General features: G+C 43.0%; 1 protein-coding gene across 4 annotated transcripts; it reads right to left on the minus strand.

The window, feature by feature from the left end:
* Positions 1-646: 646 nt before the first annotated feature.
* On the minus strand, positions 647-24,528 carry slc44a1b (solute carrier family 44 member 1b). 4 transcript variants are annotated; one of them, XM_024429416.2, is made up of 16 exons: positions 24,397-24,528; positions 22,609-22,698; positions 21,327-21,469; positions 15,555-15,691; positions 14,383-14,476; positions 13,674-13,843; positions 12,744-12,833; positions 12,380-12,537; positions 11,784-11,970; positions 11,360-11,528; positions 9,309-9,465; positions 8,460-8,543; positions 8,208-8,345; positions 7,343-7,579; positions 4,843-4,944; positions 647-3,650 (listed from the first exon to the last, which is right to left on the minus strand). In XM_024429416.2, the coding sequence occupies exons 1-16, from the start codon at positions 24,511-24,513 to the stop codon at positions 3,627-3,629; spliced, it is 2,097 nt and encodes a 698-aa protein (XP_024285184.2). In that variant the 5' UTR covers positions 24,514-24,528; the 3' UTR covers positions 647-3,626. The 4 variants fall into 4 exon arrangements, with proteins under 4 accessions (XP_024285184.2, XP_042181590.1, XP_042181591.1 ...); XM_042325656.1 differs by having other exon boundaries at positions 647-4,944; XM_042325657.1 differs by lacking the exon at positions 24,397-24,528 and adding an exon at positions 23,437-23,952 and having other exon boundaries at positions 647-4,944.
* Positions 24,529-25,638: the final 1,110 nt, after the last annotated feature.

The raw sequence follows: 25,638 nt of genomic DNA on the forward strand, positions 1-25,638 counted from the left end.
AGACAACACATTCTCTAGAGTGATAAATCAGGCTTCACCATCTGGCAGTCCGATGGCTACCAGGATAACACGACATGCCCAAATACATAGTGTCAACTGTAAAGTTTGGTGGATGAATAATGGCCTAGGGCTCTTTTTCATGAGTCGGGCTAGGCCCCTTAGTTCCAGTGAAGGGAAATCTTAACACTGCCATTCTAGATGATTCTGTGCTTCCAACTTTGTGGAAACAGTTTGGGGGAAAGCCTTTTCCTGTTTCAGCATGTCAGTGCCCCCGTGCACAAAGCGAGGTCCATACAGAAATGTTTGTCAAGATCGGTGTGGAAGAACTAGACTGGCCTGCACAGAACCCAGACCTCAACCCCATCGAACACCTTTGGGATGAATTGGAATACCAACTGCGAGCCATGCTTAATTGGCCAACATCCGCGCCGACCTCACTAATGCTCGTGGCTGAATGGAAGCAAGTCTCCGCAGCAATGTTTTAACATCTAGTGTAAAAGCTTTCCTAGAAGAGTAGAGGCTGTTATAGCAGCATATTAATTAATGCCCATGATTTTGGAATGAGATGTTCGAAGAGCAGGTGTCCACATACGACATGGCCAAAAGTATATGTGTACAGTACAATTAAGACAGTGAACGACAAGTGTACATTTTCCAATTTATTACCTTTATCTTTAACAAATATACATAAATAATAAATATAAAAATCAAACATTGTCCAATGTTAAACAACCTTACCGCAGAGAAGTAGCTAAAAGCTAGTGTTACCAGACAATTAAACTGATGTGTTACCTATTCATAACAGTATCGGTTTCTAGGAATTGTCCATTCCTGTGTGACAAGAATAGACGCGCAGTTTGTTTCCAAGAACGAAGAAGAGGTTGACTCATCTCGAAAAACAGTGGCTTTGTTGCTGAGTAAAGCTATTGTTCTATCAGTAAAGTCAGTGTTAAGTCACGTGGATCTAATGCCGTAATATTCACACCCAACATATTGAGGGCCCGCTCTAAAAAGGGAGCGAGAATAAAACCGGGACGGAAAACATGCAGGATGTTTATGGTCCATCGTTTTGAGTAGCTACTGGCTTTAACAATACTGGCTCTTCCAAGTAGTAGGGCTTTCCTACGCGCGGCAATAGAAGCTGACAAATCAAGCATCGCGTCTCCGCTGTTGGCGGAACAGCTTGCTTTACAGACGAATAAAAATGTTTGAAAGAAAAATAAACCAGAACTGAAAATCAACACACCATCAGTGTTCCCCCATTTTGCACAACAATGTCTCTGTCCAAGTTGTCAGTGTTTGAGTTTCCTATTGTGTGCGTTGACTGGTCGAGTTTGGCAAACAGAACAGCGTGGGTTATGACTGGTAGTGCCCGATGTAATGTGTCCCTAGGGCATAAGCTTTGTCTTCTATAATGGACACATACCCAGATAATTGCAAAGTTATCAGTAGTATGCCCTGTGTCATAAGTGGATTCATTGATTGCACTAGGCATCTTTTAGGGCAAGTTTGCTCACTTGGGAAAGTTCTGTCCTCTGAAAAAGCTCTAAATTGTACTGACTGACCAAGCTAGACATTTAACTATTTTAACAGATATCTTAAATTGATCTGTGTTGAAAGTGGTATTCAATTCTTAACATGCTTTGCGCATTAGATTTATGTGGCAAGGACAATTCGGTTTGACCTTCACATGCATGCTCTTAATATTTCCTGGGAAAATCCTAGTGTATACCCGGAGAAAAGCTTACCAAAATACTTTAGTTTTCCTATCTTGAAACATTGTTTTTGTGAAGGACGGCTGGCGCTTGTTCGCTCACACGAGGCTGAAAATCAAAAGGTTGTGTAAACAGTCACAGCCACCTCTCCTTTCAACAACATTGAAAATATCCACCAGGATCACTTAATTTCAGAATACTATTCAGTCTTGTCAACACATTATTAAACTCCCATTACAAAATAACGGCATACATCATAATGTGCAATTCATACCATTTTGAACCCCTTCACATAAACAAAAAAGGTAGCATTTTCTGACTTATATCAATCAATCAATCAAAACAAGGGGGGGACAGTTGTTCTTCAGTCGTGTCGATGGATTCAGTGCTCTGGGTATCAAATACACAAATCTACTGCAAAAAGAAGAGGGGACTTTAAGGCTTACAGCACTTCTACCCCCATTATACACTTATGCGAGTCACATTACTAACCAATAACATAGTGGGCGCAGCCTATGGAACCGGTTAAGGCAAAGTGCGAGTTTGTGTCCCCCTCACCTAACATCACAGAGATGCTATCGCTATGCCAGGACCGTTTGTCTTGAAAAACTGTAGTGCAAGCAGGAAGACATTTTTGTAGTGGTAAATACTGACGGTGTTGCGTTATTGCTTGAGGGCTACAAAGTCTGAGTTTGCTTTCTACTGAGACTTCCCACAACAGTGGAAGAGGACTCCAATTAGGTCAAATGTCCATCGATCCAAATAAAGACTGACTGGTTTGATGAATAAACCACGTGAATCAATAGACTAGGGCACAATTGGTTGAGTTCTAAGAAAAGCAACAGACTTTGCAGCCTTCTGGATTGTTCTCTGTTAATGTCAAGTCCAATTCAAAGAAATGAACCCTTAGTACCTAGTAGGTACACTAGTGAAGTGTAGCATAGCCAGATCGGGGCCAAACATAAGGACAATTCAGAGTATGCTATTCTGTTCTTCTGAAATAGACTACATTTTCTTTGTATCATGTTTATTTAGACCTGTAGGCTATATTAAATAGATTTATACTTTTTTTTAAATGTATGTTCCAAAGGACTGCATCAGTGGCTTGTAGGCTATGCATGGAAGCCAGGAGATGCTAAACATGTTCATGTTAATTAACGGTCAATTACCATGAGACCAGCTGACAAAATTTCATGACCGCCGCAGCCCTAGTCCCAACACCTAGAAACTTCTCATGGTCCCTTGTATATCTAAGAAGAAGTGTCTAGGTATAATGGGGATACACTTCCAATCGGCAGTAACTTTCTCTCTGAGTCCCTCCAGACCATGGGAACTAGAAGTAGTCTTCCCCCTGCTGTTACACACAGATGTATGATCGCATCCTCTGTTTCTGTACATCCCAAAAATGTAAAAAAATAATCACAGCCAGCCTTGGGGGTGGGTGGGGGGGGACAACGACCTTTCAGAAGTATGCTGCACTCTGGTAAAAATACACCTACTTTCAAAACAAAAACTCTTATGGCGCACAATTCAAATGCAAACGTGAGTCTAACGTACTTAAGTTTCAGTGGTTGATTAAAAACACACATCTAAGTGCTATATCATTGCATGACAAATGTCCAACCCAAAGTGTTTCAATACATTTTAGTACTGTGTTCAACTAGATGGCAATCATTTTTTTAGTCTTATAAAAAAGGACATCACTACGAAAAATGCATCAGCCTTTTAAAATATGCAGGGCTTCAATATAAAGTGCTTCATTACATAGTGTTTTTTTGTTGTTGTTTTTTTTTACAGTTTCTTATTAAAATATTGTATTCCCTGGAGTGAAACCATAGTAAACATGTTACACATTGGTAAAAATAAACATTTTGGAATGTCTTTTTAAAAAGTTCCATTAGTTGATTTTGGTCAAGCTGAACTTGTTCCTGGAGCCTGGAAAGCAAAGTTATTCAAGTGTTATTACTCCATTCACAGTATCGCATGCAGTCTTTAAAAAAAATATGGAATGGGTCAAAAAGAGGGTTAGATCCATTTCCAAAATAATTTTAAAAAATGGACAAGTTACAGAAAATGGACACCATGCAGTGGAATGGTGAGGGGGTCCATCTTGTGCCCTGAAGGCTGGACATTCAGAGGAGGGCTGAGGGAAACACCTGTGTATCCTTGTGTAAAAGCTGAATTGCTGCTGTTATCAACACTGATTGTGCATTATGACAAATACACATAGCTTATTACTTTAAACTATTGGGGGAGATACTACCTCTATAACTACCAAATTACAATATTAATTTGACCCATAATGCTATCTGAGTGTATCTAGGAGATAAGGAAAGGCCAAATCTACAAGTAAACAGAGTTGGCAACTTCAGTAGCTCCTAACAGCTGTCTAAATAATTCCGGCAGGAAATCCAGTAGCACGGTACATTAGACGGGAAATATGAGTCATACATCTATCTCCCCATCGGTCCCTTTTAGCATTGCAGAATAAAAACTGCCCTTGTTGTTGCTCACTGCTGTTTACTTTGGGGGGGGACTGTTCATTTCGTACAGTTCCTTTGTGTTCATTCCCCCCTCTTTCTAAGCTGACAGCTGATTATCTGCACTACCAGACATGTCATTCTCTACCAAAAAGCACCATGGAGATGAAAAGGCAACAAAAAACGAACAAAATGTACACTTCAGGTTCAAGATAGCCAGGAGATGACAGGCGAGAAAAAAACTGAAAGGGATTGAATAGTTAGTAGAGATGAGGGTGAGGGGGATGCCGTGGTTGTGCATTAGATAGCATGCGTTAGCTAGCATGAGAAGAAGACGGTTTAGTTGGCTTCGGTTGTGGCTGAGGCACGACAGCGGGGGAGGGTTTCTGGAGCAGCGTGGCGAAGAGGAAGAGTGTGGAGGTGGGCAGGTAGACGAAGAAGAAGAGGACCATGTCCTCAGTCAGGCAGAGGATCAAGGGGACCACAGTACTTTGCTCCCCCAGGGCCCAGTCCACCAGCACCCCTGCTAGGAGGTAATACACATGGAACTCCTGCAGCTCCTCCCACTCTCCCCCGCCTCCATCCAAGCCCCAGCCCACCGCCTCAGTTTCTCCGCCCAAGTCGCCGCCCCCTCCGCTCTCACTCACCATGGGCTTCATCTCCGCCCCCTCCACCGACACCACCTCAGTGGCCCGGCTCCGCCCTCGCTCTGCCACCCGCTCCAGCTTCCTGCTGTTTTCCACAAACTCCTGCAGGGGGTAATGGAAAGCAATGTCACATACCATGTGCTGAAACGCACCTGTGTCGGATAATTTACCATAGGAATGCATTTCCTACATCATTAAACCACAGAATCCTTGGTACTTCAGTTTCAAAGCAAAAACCTATATTCCTAATGAGTGCCACATAAGTTGCGTATTGCAGCTTATATCATCCTAAACCTAACATTTCTAACTGGCCTATATTTATATATATATATAAATAAATAAATAAAACTGCTCAAAAAAATAAATGGAACACTTAAATAACACAATGTAACTCCAAGTCAATCACACTTCTGTGAAATTGTCCACTTAGGAAGCAACACTGATTGACAATACATTTCACATGCTGTTGTGCAAATGGACTAGACAACAGGTGGAAATTATAGGCAATTAGCGAGACACTCCCAATAAAGGAGTGGTTCTGCAGGTGGTGACCAGACCACTTCTCAGTTCCGATGCTTCCTGGCTGATGTTTTGGTCACTTTTGAATGCTGGCGGTGCTTTCACTCTAGTGGTAGCATGAGACAGAGTCTACAACCCACACAAGTGGCTCAGCTAGTGCAGCTCATCCAGGATGGCATATCAAAGCGAGCTGTGGCAAGAAGGTTTGCTGTGTCTGTCAGCGTAGTGTCCAGAGCACGGAGGTGCTACCAGGAGACAGGCCAGTACATCAGGAGACGTGGAGGAGGCCATAGGAGGGCAACAACCCAGCAGCAGGACCGCTACCTCCGCCTTTGTGCAAGGAGGAGCACTGCCAGAGCCCTGCAAAATGACCTCCAGCAGGTCACAAATGTGCATGTGTCTGCTCAAACGGTCAGAAACAGACTCCATGAGGGTGGTAAGAGGGCCCGACAACCACATGTGGGGGTTGTGCTTACAGCCCAACACCGTGCAGGACGTTTGGCAAATTCGCCACTGGCGCCCTGTGCTCTTCACAGATGAAAGCAGGTTCACACTGAGCACATGTGACAGACGTGACAGTCTGGAGACGCCGTGGAGAGCGTTCTGCTGCCTGCAACGTCCTCCAGCATGACCGGTTTGGCGGTGGGTCAGTCATGGTGTGGGGTGGCATTTCTTTGGGGGGGCCGCACAGCCCTCCATGTGCTCGCCAGAGGTTGCCTGACTGCCATTAGGTACGGAGATGAGATCCTCAGACCCCTTGTGAGACCATATGCTGGTGCGGTTGGCCCTGGGTTCCTCCGAATGCAAGACAATGCTAGACCTCATGTGGCTGGAGTGTGTCAGCAGTTCCTGCAAGAGGAAGGCATTGATGCTATGGCCTGGCCCGCCCGTTCCCCAGACCTGAATCCAATTGAGCACATCTGGGACATCATGTCTCGCTCCATCCACCAACGCCACGTTGCACCGCAGACTGTCCAGGAGTTGACGGATGCTTTAGCCCAGGTCTGGGAGGAGATCCCTTAGGAGACCATCCGCCACCTCATCAGGAGCATGCCCAGGCGTTGTGGGGAAGTCATACAGGCACGTGGAGGCCACACACACTACTGAGCCTAATTTGGACTTGTTTTAAGGACATTACATCAAAGTTGGATCAGCCTGTAGTGTGGTTTTCCACTTTAATTTTGAGTGTGAATCCAAATCCAGACCTCCATGGGTTGATAAAAATTATCAATGGAAATCAAATTTGTGATTTTGTTGTCAGCACACTCAACTATATAAAGAAAAAAAGTATTTAATTCATTCAGATCTAGGATGTGTTATTTTAGTATATATATATATATATATATATATGTATATATATATATCTATATATACTATGCTGCCATAGATATATATGCTACTGCCGAGTCCCAAACAAAGAATATTTTCAATTTCCTTTCAGCTTCTACATTTTTAAACAGCCATCCAGAAAACTCCAGTCAAGAAGGCTCCCTTCTGATTTCTCCCACTACCTCTCATTAAATGTTCAAGGTTGTGTGCTACATGAAACAAGCCACTTTGCATATTTTGTGAGTTTCTTTCCCCCCTGATATGCCTGACAAGTGTGCTGACAGCTCTCCCAAAAGAAGAGCATAAGGTTACAGGAAAAAATAATTTCAATGCCACATTTTGAATACATGTTCATCCCTAGATGATTTTGAGTTGTAGGATAAATGGAGCATCCAAAGATGCATGTAGTGAGGGGGAAGATACAAAGATAAAAAACTGTGTTCAACAACTCAAATGAACAGTAGGACTCCACAACACTATAAAAAACATTTTGCATTGATAAACCTGACATGGACCAAAAATGGTTGAATACCGTTCTACTGTCATGAGAATTGCTCAATAAACAAAACCACACTCCTACATACATGTGCAAATAGATAAATATATATATTTTTTAAATCCCACCAGTATACCATATCTTCGCGTAGCTTACCATCAGGGCTTTGTCCATGTAAAACTCTCTGCCCGGTGTGCCGTCATTGTATTTGGTGTCGATGGCGAAGCAGAGGAAGAGCACGTCCACCACGATCTCGAACATGGACAGGAAGCAGTGGGCCACCAGGAAGGCAAAGAGGCAGACAATGATGAGGGGGAGGACCCACTCTGCGTAGTCCCGCTGGTAGTTAAGCAGCAGTACACCGGCGAACGCTGTGGACGTCACGATCAGGATCTGACCGCACACACACACACACACACACAGAAAATATGCATCAGTGACATGATAATGATGACTGCATTAGTTACATCCTGCATTAATACAAAAGTCAACCCCATTTTAATTCTTGAAACAGCTTCATTCTTAAATAGCCCATTGTAAAGGGGGACTCCCGAGTGGCACAGCGGTCTAAGGCACTGCATCGTAGTGGCGTCACTACAGACCCAGGTTCATTCCCAGGCTGTGTCACAATCGGCCGCGATCGGGAGTCCCATAGGGCAGCACACAATTGACCCAGCATCATCCGGGTTAGGAGAGAGTTTGGCTGGGGGAGCTTTACTTGGCTCATTGCACTCTAGCGACTCCTTGTGGAGGGTGCGTGCAGGCTGACGTCGTCAGTTGAACGCGTTTCCTCCGACACATTGGTGCGGCTGGCTTCCGGGTTAAGTGAGCGGGTGTTAAGCACGATTTGGCAGGTCATGTTTCAGAGGACGCATGACTCGACCTTTGCCTCCCCAAACCCGTTAGAGTTGTGGCGATGAGACAAGACCGAAAATGGGGGAAAAAAACAAAATTCCATTGTAAGTATAGGGATGAATGTCCACTACTCTGAATCCCTCCATTATCCCAGCAGCCCCCTCACCTTGCCAAGGAAAAGGACAAAGTCTCCAACAGCGTTGATGGCCGCAACCCTTAGAGCGTTCTCCACCAGGATCACAAAGGCGTCGCGCGCCGACGTACAGAAACTGGTACTGTTGATGGCTGTTGCCGCGTACGCATTCTACACACAGAGAGAGAGACTACAGTCACTACAGCGAACAAGCTGGATACAAAACATCTCTTCAGCCATCATTATTTACAATGATCAAATTAGGGGGAAAGAAAGAGCGCCTACCTGATTCAAATAGTTGAGGCACTTCTCCAAACACCATAGGCAGCAGATACAGGTCTTCAACATGCAGCGAGCACATGCATTTTCCTGTGTGAGAGAGAGAGGTATCAGAGGTGCACTACTTTTAAAAAATAGATAAATACATTTGAAAAATGTTCCCCGCAGAGCTCCAAATCTTGGTCGTCTTACATCTCAACGCCAAACCAAAAGAGAAGCAGACAGACCCAAAGTCGGATTGCCATGCCGAACTTTGCAGCTCTCTTTCAGAGCATCACTCAGGTAAAGTTACCTCCCCTCTCAGAGCTCTAATGTTAATTTATCCCTTCAATTCAGTGTGCTGCAGGGTGTCTCTCCATTGATCAAGTCAATGATCAACACTTGGGGCGTAACAACAAACAGCAGGCTAAGGACAAGACACTAGCTTACGTCACCCACCAAGGAGAATAAAGCAAAATACCTAGTCATTGTGTCTCATTTATGATCCAAACCAACAACCCTAAAAATCGCCAGCACCGTACCAAACCCAAACAGCTCTCTGAACCTAAAATACAGTTTAACTCTGCATAGGACTTTACAATAAACATTTTCCCTCTATTTTCTTCTGTAAACTGTCCTAAACGGATCAACCGAAGTGATTATAGCCGATGCCATGTCACAACTGATGTGACACCACGGTCATGTTGGCATCGACTGCAATTTCAATATATTGTTGACAAGCCAAAAAGCTAGCCTTGATTAGCTTGCACATCACTTAGGACAGCATTTTATTATTCTCCATACAATCAAATGAGAGACAAAAAGACAGAGGGAGATGGAAGAGAGAGAAAGAAGAGGGTAAACTGTGTGCGTTACCTTGCCCTTGAGCTGGTTGTGGACGTACATGAGGAAGAGGCGTGGGATCTTGACCAGGGTGATAATGAAGGAGCCCTTGGCCACAGTGCCCAGGTGGTACCTCATCAGCCTCAACGATGACGACAGGATGGGCGTCACCGGCAACTTGTTCTTGTCCCTGAAATGGGGGGGCGGGGGCGAAGGGTAGAGGGAATACCATAAACCACCCTCGTCACCACTGACTTCTCCGAGGCCTTTGACAAAGAAACACCAACCCGTGGCCATTGGACTGGGTGTCAGACCTGCCCCCTCACAGCGTGGTTCTGCCGTTTTGTGACCAGCCGCAAACAGGTACACTACCGAGACAGCCTGTCAGACTGGCAGGAGCTGATGGAATGGGCCCTTCATCTTCCTTGCGGTCATTGACTGCGCGTCCCTGGGTCATCGACAGTAGGTGGAAATATGTTGGCGATCTAAAATCTGGTCCACACGTGCACAACAGGTTACCTCAGCAGGCCCTGAACAAATTGGACGCGTGGGCTCATTCAAGCAGAACGTCACTGAACCCTGCCAAGTGCAAGGTCCTATCAGTGTCTTTCACAAGAAATCCACCTGTCCCATGCCCTCTCCGGATCGAGGGCCAGAAGCCCAGTGTGTGATAGCGTGAACATTTTACAGGGGAACAGTACAGAAGGTCTTACAATGGAGCGAGCAGGTTGCTACTATTATAATGAAAAAACAACGTTTTCTCCTTTGACGCCTTAAGGTTCCATGTGCCACAGGAAGATCTGGTGAGCATTTACACAGGCTACATGCGCCACATCCTGGAGTATGCTGACCCTGCTTGGCACAGCTCACTGACCCAAGCTCACTCTGATGACCTAGAGTCATTCAGCAGATGCTCTTATCCAAAGAGACTTACATTCAGCAGCTACTCTTTCTGGGGTGTGCATAAGACGTACAAATTCATGACAAGTACAGAACAGTTATAGACAAGAACAAAATATATTACATTAAATTAAAAATAGGAGCTATACACAAAACATTAACACCACCTGCTCATTCCATGACAGACGGAGCAGGTAAAAGCTACGATCCCTTATTGATGACACTTCAAATCAGTGTAGATGAAAAATAGACAAAATAATGTAAGTGCCTCTGAACGGGAAACGGTCGGTGCCGAGCGCAATTGTTTGTGTCAGAACTGCAACGCTGCTGGGCTTTTCATGCTCAACAGTGTCCCGTGCGTTTCAAGAATGGTCCACCAGCCAAAGAACATCCATCCAACTTGACAACTGCACTACTGCCTTCCCCTTTTGTGTAATTAGTTACAAAACAGTAGAAATGCAATTGAGTATTGCTGTTGTTTGTCTGGCATCCAATAGTCCATTATCAGCTCTGTTGACCATGACAGCATTTTGCAGAGAAAAATTGGTTGAGGTACAGTATACTATTTAGGCTCGGCATGACATGGCCCATTGTTTACCTGGCAACGACCACAAGAGCATTTCAAAGAGTGGTCAGTCAAAGTGAGCTCATATGAATATAATCTCCCTGCCCACTCAGCCTGTTCTTTCAGGCTTTCTGATAGCTAGAGAAATGAAAGGGTACAATTTCTTCAATTCTGAGCATTTTAATAGTGTTAAAATATGATGTTTGGTCATTCAATTTATACTTGGACTGTGCAGGACCTTTAAGAATGCACAACATTGACTTTTACGCTTATTTTGTTATTGCTCTTATCCATTAATATTTTGTATGCTCATGAATTTCAGTTTGTATTAACTACTAGGAGTGTAAGAAAAATAATCTTCAAAAAATAAATTAAGATAAATTAAATGAAGCGACAGTGAAAGGGGGCAGAGAGAAGTTTAAATTGACATTCCTGTTATTCTCTCTAATTTCATTATCTCTGATAAATAAAAAAAATTGGAGGTATTTATGGGTTAAGCAAATTTTGGTGACAAGCGGACAATAAAATCAAATATTGTTACTAAGCATGATTATAGCCGATATCCTATCAAATAAACATACATTTGTACATAAATCATGAAAACATTTCTGAACCAGACCTTGTGAAGTAGTACGTGACCACAGCCCCAGCTACAGTCATCTGCTGGCAGGCCAGGATGAACTCACTGATCCAGATGAGGCCCACAGCGTGGTACCACGTCATGTACTGCAGAGGCCCAGTCAGCCGGAACTCTGTCAGACCAGTCTCCTCGTTCTGGACCGGATTCCCTGAGGGGGACATGTCAGACTCAGTCTAGTGGTCGGGACTAGTTTGGAAAAGTTCCTCAATAAGGCCAACCCAGTGAACTGAAACATACTAGTGCAGTGTCCTGTTGGAATGAATCACTTACCTATGTAAAGAGGTTTTCCCTCTCTCCTGTTTTCATTCCCCTTCCCTCTCCTATTTATACCTCCCTTTTTCACTTCAAGCACATTCAAAAGAGGACCAATGCCCCTTTCCCCGTCCCGGACACCCTCCCTCACCGGTGGTCCCGAGGAAGAGCAGCACCAGACTCCAGTAGAACCAGAAGAGGAGCAGGGCCAGGAAGGTGCAGAAGGGCTGCAGGGTGAGCAGCGGCAGGTGGATGAACACCTTGCCGGCCACGTGGAACAGGGCGATGGTCAGCGCCACGCGCTTCCTCATGAACAGCATCAGCAGGAGAAGGATCACCTGAAGAGAGTGAATCAGAGGATGAGACAACAGAAGAGAGGAAGGGGATAATCAAGCAGACTGTCAGAGGTAGAAAGAGAGGGAGAGAGATAAGGAGGGAAAAGGATGCAAATGAATGAAGAGAAAAGAGCAAGGTTGGACATGGGAAGACAAGAGACCGGAAGACAAAGGATGAGAGAGCTAAAACAAATGGAATACGGCCAAGAGGAGAGAGAGAAAGGAAGGTGAGAGTCAACAAGGAGAAGGAAAAATAAATAATAATACAATTTTAAAAAGTGGGCACTGCCAGGAGTTTGAGATTAAAGCAGCACTAGACATTCATCCCAAAATGTCCCAACACTCCACCCACAACATGCAACACTTGGTGGCCCACAGTCTCCCTTTCACCCCAAACACTAACTGTACTCACTGTGAATACGGTGGCAGCGATGGCATATACCAGCAGCACCTGGGCATTGTCCCTGGACATCTCAGCTTCCTCCTTAGCATCTTCAGTCTCTTTAGATAGGGTCTTGTTGACAGTTAACCGGTAGTCTATGTACATCCACCACAGGATGCTTGTGCCCGCTACAGAAAAACAGACTGCTTTTAAGCTGCTGCATCATTGACAGATTGAACAGCTAGCTGCACACTGCTAAATGCAAAGAGGAACAGCCAAGAATTATCATAGTTTTGCAATTAACAGTCATTCTATGTCATTGTTTTCAGTTCTCCTTGATTGATCAAAACCCTGGCCAGGAAGTAAGCCCAGGAGAGACAGTAAGTGAGCTCACCCAGAGAGCCCAGGACTACCGTGGCAGTGAAGATCCAGACCAGCACAGCAGAGATGTAGCGGATGATCACCATCAGGATCATGGAGAGCACTGCAGCACAACACAGGAAAAACAGCACTTAAACTAACCTTTAAAAAGACAGATCTAGTATCAGCTAACCCTGCCCTCGGCCTCAACCCTATCCCCCCCACCAAAAAAAAAACCTGTTCAAAACAGATCATGAATAAGCACTCAGGAGTTCCCCAAGTAAGGATCAGCTAACAATATTCAAATCAGTCTCCTTCATTGGAAGGATACAAAAAACAAACAAACGAAAAAAACTGGCCTTGAATCGACAGATAGGAGAACTTTGCCCAACCCTAACCCACATGTACTCTGAAGGTGTCAGCTTCAACTCCCAAATGGACAAGTTCATGGCTCCCATGGCATGCCCTTTACCTCAAGCCTTCTTCCTCTCATTCCAAAGAGGGCCTACAGTCTCAAGGGAGAATCAAAAATATGATGACATTGCTATATTTTCCGCCCAGCGCTGTGTTTCTCCACCGTCCATATCTGACCTACAGTAACTGCCTGTGTACTGACACATCATACCGATATGGAGGAATCAGCAGAACGCACTAGAGCAGGACAGATGGTTCCTATGCAGGCCTATTCTTACTGGCTCACATTAGGGAAGGCTCAGAGACTAGTGGGCCCCAGAAATACAATGAAGAGTCAGGTTATTCACTCTCATTGGGTTCAGAGACGGAGGCACTGTCCAGAAACAACCCGTATCCCCTTGCCCTGGCTCTCTATCTGAAATAATTGGATAGGAATGGCAGTAGCTCAACCTTAACCCCAATTGGTGGAGATGTCGCCATATCACTTATACCTATCCAGCCTCCCCCTGAGATACTGCTGACAACAAACGCCTGCAGATGAGGTCATCACCTAGTGCCAGCAGGCAGAGGCCCACGATGATCACCTTGCTGGCCATCACACCAGCGATCAGACTGTGCAGCACGCTGTTGTCACTCACAAACGTCACCACAGCCTCAGCAAACTTGGCATAGCAGGAGATGTCCACCGGCGTGCAGCGGTTAAACACCGGGAGAGATTTACTGTGGGATGGAGCGAAGTAGAGGTCAAATGTCACATGACCTGGGAGTTTCTCTAAAACAATCTCTGATCTACATGACTGGTTAAGTGAAAGTCCTTTAATGGGTCTGAATGAGAAGAGGAACGGAAGCGGTCTAAGATTATTGAAATAAGTGATAGGGGAAAATAACCAATCAGTTAAATAAAATCTACTGATACTTTGAATCCAAGTATTGATGTAGTTTTTTGTTCCGCTAGGTAGCGTTAGCTAGCACTAGTGATCTGTACCTGCATCAAAACTCTGGTATTTTTCATCCTATTGCTTGTTCTCCACCTTTTTAATTAGTGTGTACTTATTTCCATGACTGATCAAAACTCATTTTCTTATGCTCTCTCATCTCTCTGTAGCGGACATATAGGAACAATATGTTTGGAACATTAAATCTCAGTACAAATAGAATAGTGGAAAAAAATAATAATAATAAATAAAAATATAATTTAAAAAAATAAAATAAAATCGCATTACACATTGAAATGCACCCCTAATGTTAAGTCTTCCTACCTTGGTGGAACTGGAAGTTTGGGACATTTGTCAAACCTCTCTGGAAGGCTGGGATATTTGTGGCCGGCTAGCTCGTAGGAGCACAGCTCCGACCCTGAGTGAAAGAGAGACAAATATTATTTTGAAGTGCAGCCATAAAAACACATCAAGCAACACAAGGATCATTAAATGAAATTCAGTCTCCCCAAAAGTGATCAAAGTTATTGCACAATATAGTGTCTAGACCAAAATATCCTGATCCAGATTCCATCATTTCCCCTTTATGCAACTGAGCAGGTTATGCATAATGACGGATGAAATCGCATTTCCTCAATCTCATTAACGGTGTTATGCTCACCGCCCCGGGAATTCAGAAACAGCCAGTCGAATCAGAACACAAGACCCCTTCAGACAGCAAAGTTACATAAACCCAGTCCAGTCTATCATGGGGGCATACATGGAGTGTGTGTGTCATGATAAGTATATACAGTACTGGCAGTAGACACACAAGCCTAGCTGAAGGACAGGCTAGGATGGCACAAACAATAGAACCCATACAGCAATGGGTAGAATTGTCCTTAATGGTGCCTTTGTTAATCTAGTTCTCTCTCCACATGTGCCAAGGTGCCCCCACTGTGCCAGACCATGTGTGTGTGTGTGTGTGAGAGAATGAAAGGACAGTATTAAGGGGTCGATGGCACACAGGGTCACGGGCATGTCACCGTTTGTGGAAAGTGTTTGTCGTTCCATAGGATGGCAGTGAGTCACTGTCAATGACGTGATGGATGGCTGCAGTAATGATGACCTAGTAGCCTTCTGTTGATTGGGGAAGAGAAATACCAGCTCCTCATACCACTCTTTCCTAATGGGACAGTCTTGAGTTGATTGTATGCCTTCTCATTAAAGATTTGTGGTGCTAAAAAAACATATGGATGTGTGAGATTGTGATGACTAAAAGAAATTCCATTCGTATCAAATCATGACATGCCTGCTACCGACAAGCAGATTTTCAAAATGAATACCTTGCATGTGTTGGGTTCCACAGCATGACCAATAGAGTTACTGAGAGGAATAGAGAATCAGTGAATGGTTCAATATGCTGTCAGTCTTTATGCTTTTGTGTGGTTTGACGCAGAAAAGCGTAACACTGACAGTGTTCACTCAGTTTCACTCGGGGCCCCCACTTTACTCACCGTTGTGCACGGCAAACCGCTTGAGGTCCTGGTACGTCTTCAGCTCTTCATCAGGACACACAGACACACACAGGGCCATGGACTTGATCTTCCTCTGCACTATGTCAATGTTACACGGGTCCAGGAAGAACACGTATCTACAGACAAAAAAACAAAACAAAAAAAAGACAAAGAGATGTTCTTTATCAACACCTACATAAGGAATGAGTAACAAGGGATGTGAGAATATCAGCAATTTGTTTATCTGATCTTTATCAATAAAATCCATTTCCCTCATCACCAACGTGAGGAATGAGTCACGAGAAAGAAGGGAATGTGAAAATGTGGGTGTGGGAACGTGATATTGAGAGAGGAAAACAAAAGCCACAAAATGACCTGAAAGTCCTGAAGCCTACACCTCCCCTCAATGTCCTGTTCATTTTGGGGACAAAGCAAAGCACAATGCCTCCACAATACCTTATTCACCGAGAAATGATTAAAAAAATGGCACGAGACAAGAGAGCCGTTGGCTGCTGATGCTGTTGGAACTGGTCCATGGGACTTGGCATGTGGAACAGAGAGAGAAAGGAACAAGGACATTTTTATAAGAGAATCCTTCACTGTAGTCCATCTGTCTGGTGCTTTTATACACTACGCGGTGGGCACCTCACCTGCCCACACACACACACACTTGCAGGAGCAAATGTCCTGGGTGTTGCACACAAAAGCTGAAAATGAACAAAATATACATAGACAAACATTACAATGCTGGGAGAATGAAGTCAGTAGTGTCTACATTGGTGAAGCCCAGTCTTATGTCTAGGCCAGTGTAATTACACTGGTCCAGACAAATGTCTCGGTCAGGCTAAAGTGAACGTAGTCCAAATGAACTGTTCTGGTGATTCATAAGCTGGCTCAGTGGTTTGCACTGCACGCATGCTGGTTGAAAGGAAGATCGATATGAAAATCAAGTCATACTGGATTGATCAGAATATTCGAGGGCAGTTTGACTTTGTCTGAGGTCAGTTCTTCCTAACAGCTAAAGGTTAGGATCGGACTTGGATCAACTGATCCTGGATCAACCAGCAGCCATGGCCAGAAGAATAGGCCTACAGCATTGTACTGTTTACATTTGGCCCCTGCCTTGTGAATGAGGAGCTGCTTAACAGTATTAGCCAAATAAACCCTGACCAGTGATCCCTTAAGCTCTGACTTTGTTGTCACTAATGATCGCATTATGTGACACTAGCCTATGCCTCGCACAGGTAGGTCATGTAAAAGGTTGCTGAGGGCAGGACTGAATACAGCACTGAACACAACCTCAACTGGGCCTACATTTAACCACCCCACCAATGATGCTAGACTCTTTTTCTTTCGCCCATGGAATGGCAGAAACTGGCAGACAAACCATGTCTGACTACCACCAAGAAAGTATTACTTTGTAGACCAATGCTGTGTTATTTTGTCTAATGACATGAAGAGAAGATCTACCAACAGATTATGAAGTGAGGAGGGGAAGCACAGAGTACGACCGAGAGAGAGAGAGAGAAACAGGACTGACAGCTGTGTAGTCCTTAATTGAATCCCATGATAGCTGCATTCTCAGCGGAGTTTGGCATCAGGTGGTTGCGCTTGAGGCGAGTGCCGTCATTCAAAACTCACACCCTCTGCATCCGATAGGGCAAGTGTGTGTGTGTGTTCTCTCCTGGTTATCAAACTTATCAAATCCCAAACTGACAAAATAGCCTTCTAATGAAACTCTTTTACACACACACGCTGGGGCCGGCATTAATCCAGTGATCTCAGTCTACAGCGCCTGTCCATGTGTATGCACCCATCCTGGTATTCCTGTTCGAACCGGAAAATGCTATTTAAAAGCATTTAATACCAACTAAATAGATCTGACATGAAAAATATGGACTGGAATCTAAGTTTGTTGTATTAGTCACAATTTAATCAACTCAAAGTTGTCAGTCACCACACCATTTCGTTGATGTAGCGCCGTGATAACCCGATTATTGTGGTGGCGAACAGGGAGCAGATTCTCAGCTAAACAAACAGAGAAAGAAACAGGCCTAGTAGCAGAGATTCAGTACCAAATCCCTGCAAATCTGACTAGCTAATCCCATGCACTCGCTTCTGTTACTGTAACATCATGGAACAATATTGAAAATGTATATTGCTTCGAGTGTGTGTCGACATAACAAAAGCGGATGGTGCGTTAACAGTGAGAAGTTTATATGCCTCTACCAGTGCCACAAAGCTGCAGTACTTTCAGAAAGTATTCACACCCCTGTACTTTTGGGGTCAACAATCAAGACAAAAATACTCTGTCAAAGTGGAAGAAAAATTCAAACATTTGTAGAATAATTGTATAATACACTAATATATCTTGATTAGATAAGCCCGAGTAAATACATGTCAGAATCACCTTTGGCAGCGATTACAGCTGAGTCTTTCTGGGTAAATATCGAAGGGCTTTCCACACCTGGATTGTACATTTGTCCATTATGGTTTTTCAAAATTCTTCAAGCGCTGTTAAATTGATTGTTGATCATTGCTAGGCAACCATTTTCATGTCTTGAAGACAAAACTGTAACTCTGCCACAAAGGAACATTCACGGTCTTCTTGATAAGCAATTCCAGTGTAGATTTGCCTTGTGTTTTAGGTTATTGTCCTGTTGAAAGGTGAATTCATCTCCCAGTGTCTGGTGGAAAGCAGACAAACAGGTTTTCCTCTAGGATTTTGCCTGTGCTCAGCTCCATTCTGTTTATTTATTATTTGTTTTTCATTGAAAAACTCTCCAGTCCTTAACAATTACAAGCATACCCATAGCATGATGCAGCCACCACTATACTTCAAAATATGGAGAGTGGTACTCAGTAATGCGTATTCCCCAAACATAATGCTTTGATCTTAATTGCTTTGCCACATTTTTTTTTGCAGCAGTACCTTGTTGCAAACAGGATGCATGTTTTGGAATATTTTTTATTCTGTATAGGCTTTCTACTTTTCACTGTCAATTAGGTTAGTATTGGGGAGTAACTACAATGTTGTTGATCAATTCTCAGTTCTCCTATCACTAAATTAATCTTCACCATGCTCAAAGGGGCGCCAGGTAGCCTAGTGGTTAGAGCGTTGGACTAGTAACTGAAAGGTTGCAAGATCAAATCCTCAAGCTGACAAGGTAGAAATCTGTCGTTCCGCCCCTGAACAAGGCAGTTAACCCACTGTTCCTTGGCCGTCATTGAAAATAAGAATTTGTTCTTAACTGACTAGTTAAATAAAGGTAAAATGTAAAAAATAAGAAGTCTGCTTTTTCTTTTTACCCAATAGGTGCCCTTCTTTGCGAGGCATTGGAAAACCTCCCTGGTCTTTGTGGTTGAATCACTGTTTGAAATTCTCTGCTCGACTGAGGGACCTTACAGATAATTGTATGTGGGGTACAGAGATGAGATAGTGTTTAACATGAATTTTGAATGACTATTGCACACAGTGAGTCCATGGAACCTATGTGACTTGTTAAACATATTTTTACTCCTGAACTTTACGCTTGCCATACTAAAAGGGATCGAATACTTAGACTCAAGACATTTCAGCTCTTCATTTTTTATTAATTTGTAAAAAAAAAATAATATGTAAAACTGAATTCTACTTTGACATTATGGGGTATTGTGTGTAGGCCAGTGACCAACAAAATCTACACCTAATCAATTTCAAATCAGGCTGTAACAATAAAATGTGGAAAAAGTCAATGGGTGTGAATACTTTCTGAAGGCACTGTAGTTTGTAGATTTGTGAATGTGAAATGGACCTTTTCTTCAGTAACTGCGTTGAGAGGTCGCTTGTAGCCTACACATGATAGTCAGCAATCCAATTCATAGAAGTTACACAACTAAGTGATGTTTTATAATGGAGACTTTACATTAAGTGGGCTAAATATGGTAGGCTGCTTGCATTGTGAAGACTGGTCTAATATATGAATGAAGCCAGAGAGTTGATATGTCCAATTCATGCAGCTTGTCACACCTGCATATCTTGTATTTTTGCATAAGTGCGGCATACATTTTTATGTTACTGGTCCACGAGTCTCGTCATTATTTTTCCTCGAGAATTGGGAAGGAGCTTGGACGGGATGTCCCGGGATACCGGTCACCTGTATTCAACCCTAGTGTGAGTGTCAGTCACATCAATAGGCCAACCTTGTCAAGGTGCTTTGATGAAGCATATCATTGTTGGCTAATGTGGTGATAATGGACCAGGGGAGCTAACCAGTGAGCTTGAAAAGGGTCATCAAGGGAAAAAGGATGTTGAATTTCTAAATAGTTCAGTCAATAAAGCCGCTATACATTTTTAAGGGCCTGTCAATACACACACACACACTATTACCCAGGAATAGAGGTTTGAGGATGATTTCAAACTGGGCAAATGAGTGACTATCAAACTGGCAGGCTAGTCACAGGGGTATCAATCAACACAATAGCCATGAACAACAAAGGGTCCAATATCCCTATAGCTATTAATTTCAAAATGGCCTTACCCACAGGCATGTTTTTACACAACCCTACCACAAGGATCAAGAGCACACTACAAGTGAAATCAGCTTACTCATTGTTGATACAACTCTCCACTTTAAAATGGAACCGAAGACACTTCGGCACACAAATTAACTGTGTGGGTGTTGTGCTCAAGTCAGCCAGTTTGTGGTTGTTCCAAAGGAAGAGGGAGCAGTGTCGTCATCATCGCCCCCTACCCTGCAAACTGCCACTGCTGCTGAAAAAAACCTCCTTGGGGAAAACACTGGTGAGACCGCGCCAAGTGTTGCGAAGACAAGGCGGTGTTGGCACCAGCCGACAGCAGATACAGAGCCGTAAACAACGATGTATGGAAAGAAAGCAAAAGAGAGAGATACAAATAAACAGAAATTGAGCAAAAGAAAAAAACAGATAGAGACAGAGACTCCCAGCCAATGATATCTGAAAGTGTTGGGTGACAGGGTCCTCCTTGTGTCAGCCAGAACCCTCTCCTGAAACGTCTTCCTCCGGTCACTTACTAACAGTCAAACTGATACCAAGCCAATTTCGTTCTCCACACCCTATGATTACATCTGTAAACATTGGCAGCGCCGCATCTGCATTTAGAATCTTTTAAGAACCTTAAACAACGCATAACATCCATAGACACATTAACATGGGTGTTCAATAGGAACTAGCATCATGCTTTCAAATGATGAACAATTCCATCTTCCATTCTTTCATCAGCCTATCCGAACGTTAAGGGGAAAAACATCAAGCCATTAATATCTCTTCAGTGGCACAACCAAAATAAATAAATGACCCTCTGCTGATGACTCACAGGTCTGTATTACTAGCCAAGCACTAAGCACACAGTCAAGCCAAAGGGGGGGATGTAATCAGCCTGCCATGCAGATGAATTGGGCTGAAATACCTGTGTTCCCAGAGGATGGCGTGTGCAGTAAGTACATACAGTTCAGCGTGACAGAACGTCCTAATGCCTCTGCATATTTATTCAAGGTTTTATTTATGCTAGATTCCAATATGTCAGTGGTAAAATAATTTAATTTTGGCATTTCTATTGAACTAATGAGCAACGGGGCAAAGCCATTTCTTAACATTTCTCAATAATGGCCTAATTCACCCTAACATTTGAATTTGTAAACAGAGTGGTTGGTTTTGAAAAGGAACTGCCACTGAGCTAAAAGAGTGAAAGTTGGGCGAGAAAAAGATAGGAGTGGAGTAAGATTGAAAGATGGGCAGGAAAGTAAGGCTCACTTTTTGTCCGTCTGATCCAGTCCACTCAGTCTGACCCCTTCAATCTGCTCATTGCGCTGGCCGCAGGTGTTTCCGTAGCTGTCATATCCGAAGACCAGGCGGGCTGCGCCCCCTGTGGCAATGGTGAACCCAAAGATACTCCCCTGAAAGAAGCATTAAATGCTGCAAATTCAATACACTGTGTGTGCGTGACAGTGGAGTATGATTGTGTAAAAATGTATTGTTGACAGCTATAAAATGCAATGTACCATCCTGACTGTCTAACTGCAAAGCTTACGGATAGTTTAATGAAAAGCACCAACAGCCAAATCCTGCTGACCAAACAGTGTTTTTTAAAGTACACAGATTAAAATCACAGAAATTGAATTCTAATTAATTTGTCCATCTGTTACAACAGCTATTCTTATTCTACTCTCCAAACTCCCAGACAACACACCAGACATTTTGGGAGAGGCACAGGGTCATCTGCCGTGCAGTGCCAGTGTCCCTGGAACTATTTAGGGTATATTAGGTGTCTTGCTTGAAAGACAAAACAGTAGGCAATGGAAACCATCTGAAATAAATTCCTACTTTTCCCTCCTTCGTCAGGACCGGGATTTGAAACAGCCAATTTCCAGCTAACTGGCTACTGGTATCTAAAGCTACTCAGATGCAAAAGGCTTGAGTGGAAACATGGGCCATAACCTTGTGTTTTGTGTGTGTGTGTGTTTTACAACATCATTCTTCAAGTCACAATTTACTCAGTTGTAGATTCAAACAAAACGTTATATTCACTCTAAGTATAGGCTAGTAGGCACATGCCGTAGAAAATATAAAATATACTGATATTCCTAAATAACAGGCTTACATCGATGAAAACCCCTACTGTATGTAACAAGAAACACGTCATTCCATGTCTGTAATAGATAGTGCTGCATGATGTTAGCGTGTGTTTACAACATAAGAACAGTGAAAATGAATGGTAAATTGATCTATTCAGATGGGTTTGTTTGTTTCATAAATTTGAGCCATATGTTACCCATTCTCAAAAGTCAAAGTACTCTTCAATTTTACACTTCAGCAGGTGTAAATTGTCTGCATGCTTGTAGCAACCTGACACAGGTGACACTTGTCAGGCAATCAATCAGCTGGACATTTAAAAGAGTGTCATGACAAGTTAAACTACCTTCGTTTGTGAGCCTTGTATTTATTGTGTTTTAATATATATATATATATATATATTTTTTTTAACATTGCCCTTTGTTTGCAACTGTCAAATGAATTGGTCGTACTGGCTACTTACCATTCCGACACAGAAAACAGTAAATAAAAGGAACCACGGCAAATCCGTGCAACTTCGATCCTCCAAGGGTTTCCATTCTCTCTTTGTCCTCTGGAAAACAAAATACCAACACATCGGCAAAGCCACATTAGCAAAGAGTCTATAGACGTCTTTGTCAATTCAAATCGTGACAATGTAGGCAACACAAATATTATTTCACATATGCCACAAAAAATATGTCCCTCAATGGAACGCGCCCCGTCTAGCAGTCACCGTGAATGTCATTAGGCCAAGTTCTGACTTCCTTTGTCCCCCGCAATTTCACTTTGACATCTAATTTTCGTAGATAAAGGCTATTTGTGGCCGACTGTAAAGAAACGTTACACTTTGCGTTGAAAACAAACATTTAACCATACTCTCTCCTTCATTGTCGAGGCGCCGTTCAATAGCTTCAAATCTCGCACATTGCGAGAGGTGAGGTTTGTTTACAAGGCTAACGGTGCTCACGAGCTATTTATGGTATGCAAAACTGCTTTCAAACCGTAGTCTGTGCGAAATGTCGGTGGTAAATGCACTAGAAAACTATAAGACAAATGATTGTCCCATTATAATGGAAGCTACAGCCTATAGCCTAATATTTAATTTTCGGTTTCGATAATAATAGGGATTACACTAGCCTTCCCCGATGAACATAGCCTAGGCTTCTTATCTAATCTGACTGGGGTGGTGAGAATGGTCATTGGATGACAGCGGTCGCAACAATGTAGCCTAATCTCTGTTCCATTATGTTCAATTTGCAACATTAAAATAATTAATGCAACATAGGGGTGAGGGAAATCGGTATCTTACCTCTGTGCTACCGCAGCATCCCATTGCAGGACAGGGTTCGATTTTCGAATAGCTCAACGCTACAGCACAATAAAAACAATAACCCAAACTTGCAGGGAGTTAACGGTATTATGTTTACCCTGCATTAATTGCGTAGCGCCGATTTAAACGACCTGTAGATTAGAAAGGCGACACAAATGGTATGTTCCATCCGAAATGCATACTAATATCGGTCTCCTTCCTCCAGGTATAAGGGATTAATACTTTAGGATTTATCGCACCACACTTCCTGGGGGATTGTGCAGGTGCAGCCGGAAAAGGAATGTAGAGTCCATTCATCTCATTGCGCCTGCGCATTTGGCACCCGACTAGATGACAGGAGGATGGCGGGACGTTGGGCGGAGCGCGCGATTTCCAAACGCGCCACTTTTGTCGTTGTATTACCCGCCTTCTGTCCATCCACTGTGACCACACATGATGACGCACTGGTACATAACAGGCAATAAGACATGATGAAAACTGGAGATGTTGTGGGCCTAAAAAGACATGATGCACATATTACAATTGTAAATGGTTGTAGAATAACTAAGTGGGCATGTTCCAATAAAAAAAATGTTGTGTCACGATTATCAAATTAAAATGAACACAATGGAATAACAATTGCTGCTCATCTAATTCCAAATTGGCTACAGTGAACAGTAGCCTAATAAACCCATAGCATACACATGAGTCTAATACATTTATGCGTTTTTATCAGCCAAAAGATGATGCTCTAGCCTAAACTACTTGATCAATATTCTATCAACTGCCCATTTCGTTTTTGAAATATTAATTTGTTGACAAACTCATAATCATAATTAAATGAGTACAGTAGACATACCTATCTAATGTCTTTCAATCTGAAAAAATAACCACAAATCACTTTTCCCAAAACGTTTCCTCAAAAGTTCCCTACAAAGATATATTAAGGCTTTTCCTCACTCTCATACGGTATCCAGGACTTATCTGCATGCTGTAGTCTGTCCCCAAATACGGGTTATCCACCTTTTTCCTGGGCCTCCCTTGCTGAGACCCGCTTGTTGGTCTTCTCTGTTCCATCTTCTAGGCTGTGTACAGCAATGGCAGGGAGATGGCAGTCTGAGGGCAAAAAAGGGGGCCTTTGTTCCATTGTTTTCTGTTGTACCAGGGAGAGAGTGAGTAGTGTGTGAGTGTGGGTGGGTGCGCGAGCGTGTATGCACGTGCACGTGGTGTTTTTATTTGTAAGGCTGTAATGAGTAGTGAGTGTGCATTATCAGCCTGTGGCACCCCTTTCTCAAATGTAGGGAGTGTAGAGGTGTGTGTGTCCTCATAACAAGTGAGTGCTTTGTTTTCCTTGTCCTTTTCGAATATCCTTCCATGTTTTAATCATCAACTGTATGGCTACAATGTAGACGAAACATTTCTTAACAGATTAAGTGTTCTCTGTGTTTGTTTTAATGAAATGTACATCATTTAAATAGATTAACGTGCAACATTTGATGAGTTATCATTTTGTAGATGATTTCTCTTTGTACAGTACAGTGATGAAGTAGTTTTATTTCTTTCCATTTTCATTTCCACCACTAGAGAGCAGACACACCTTGTAAAAAACATTGAAAGTTGGAGGAGTCAGCAAAGCAGTAGGGTTACCCAATCCCAGCAGCAAAAGGTCAAATGGATGGACAGGTCAAAGATTCAGTGTTGAAATTTCAGCCTGTTTTGGTGGGATGGAGTTTTGGCCTGCCTGCGGTAAAATAGTTAAAAGACCAATAAGAAAGAGCGTTCCAAACCTCTCTGCCAATAACAACTAGTTTTACGTCTTCCCCTCCCCACTCAGACCACTCCCAGACAGTTGCTCTTTGCTAAGAAGATACCTTTGTTTCTTTTAGACCATTTACAATTAAAACAATCACAGTAAGGTTCTTAATTTTTACCCAGAAATGATTTGATATTGAGATAAAATGGCTGCATTGGACCTTTAATTTACTGCAATGGAAGTTGGAAAGAATTGAGTCACCAGTCACAGATCAGTGTACTCCAAATGTTGGTGGTTAATAACATTACATTGTCTGTGTTATTTGTTTCACAGTACTAGGCTTCTGCAAATATTACTAATACATTCTTCCCATCTTTCACATTAATTAAGGGAGTGAGGCATGAGCTGCAGATTTCTCCTGATGCCTATAATGGGATGACATCAACTTG

This window comes from Oncorhynchus tshawytscha, linkage group LG08, assembly GCF_018296145.1.
Source record: "Oncorhynchus tshawytscha isolate Ot180627B linkage group LG08, Otsh_v2.0, whole genome shotgun sequence".
Lineage (NCBI taxonomy): Eukaryota > Metazoa > Chordata > Actinopteri > Salmoniformes > Salmonidae > Oncorhynchus > Oncorhynchus tshawytscha.

Coding starts and splice junctions, on each gene's coding strand:
- slc44a1b (XM_042325656.1), bottom strand. CDS start 24,513: ATGGAACAGAGAAGACCAACAAGCGGGTCTCAGCAAGGGAGGCCCAGG. Junction 21,470..22,608: donor CTGTTTTCTGTGTCGGAATG/GTAAGTAGCCAG, acceptor TGCTTCTTTCAG/GGGAGTATCTTTGGGTTCAC. Junction 11,971..12,379: donor TCGCTGCCACCGTATTCACA/GTGAGTACAGTT, acceptor CACTCTCTTCAG/GTGATCCTTCTCCTGCTGAT.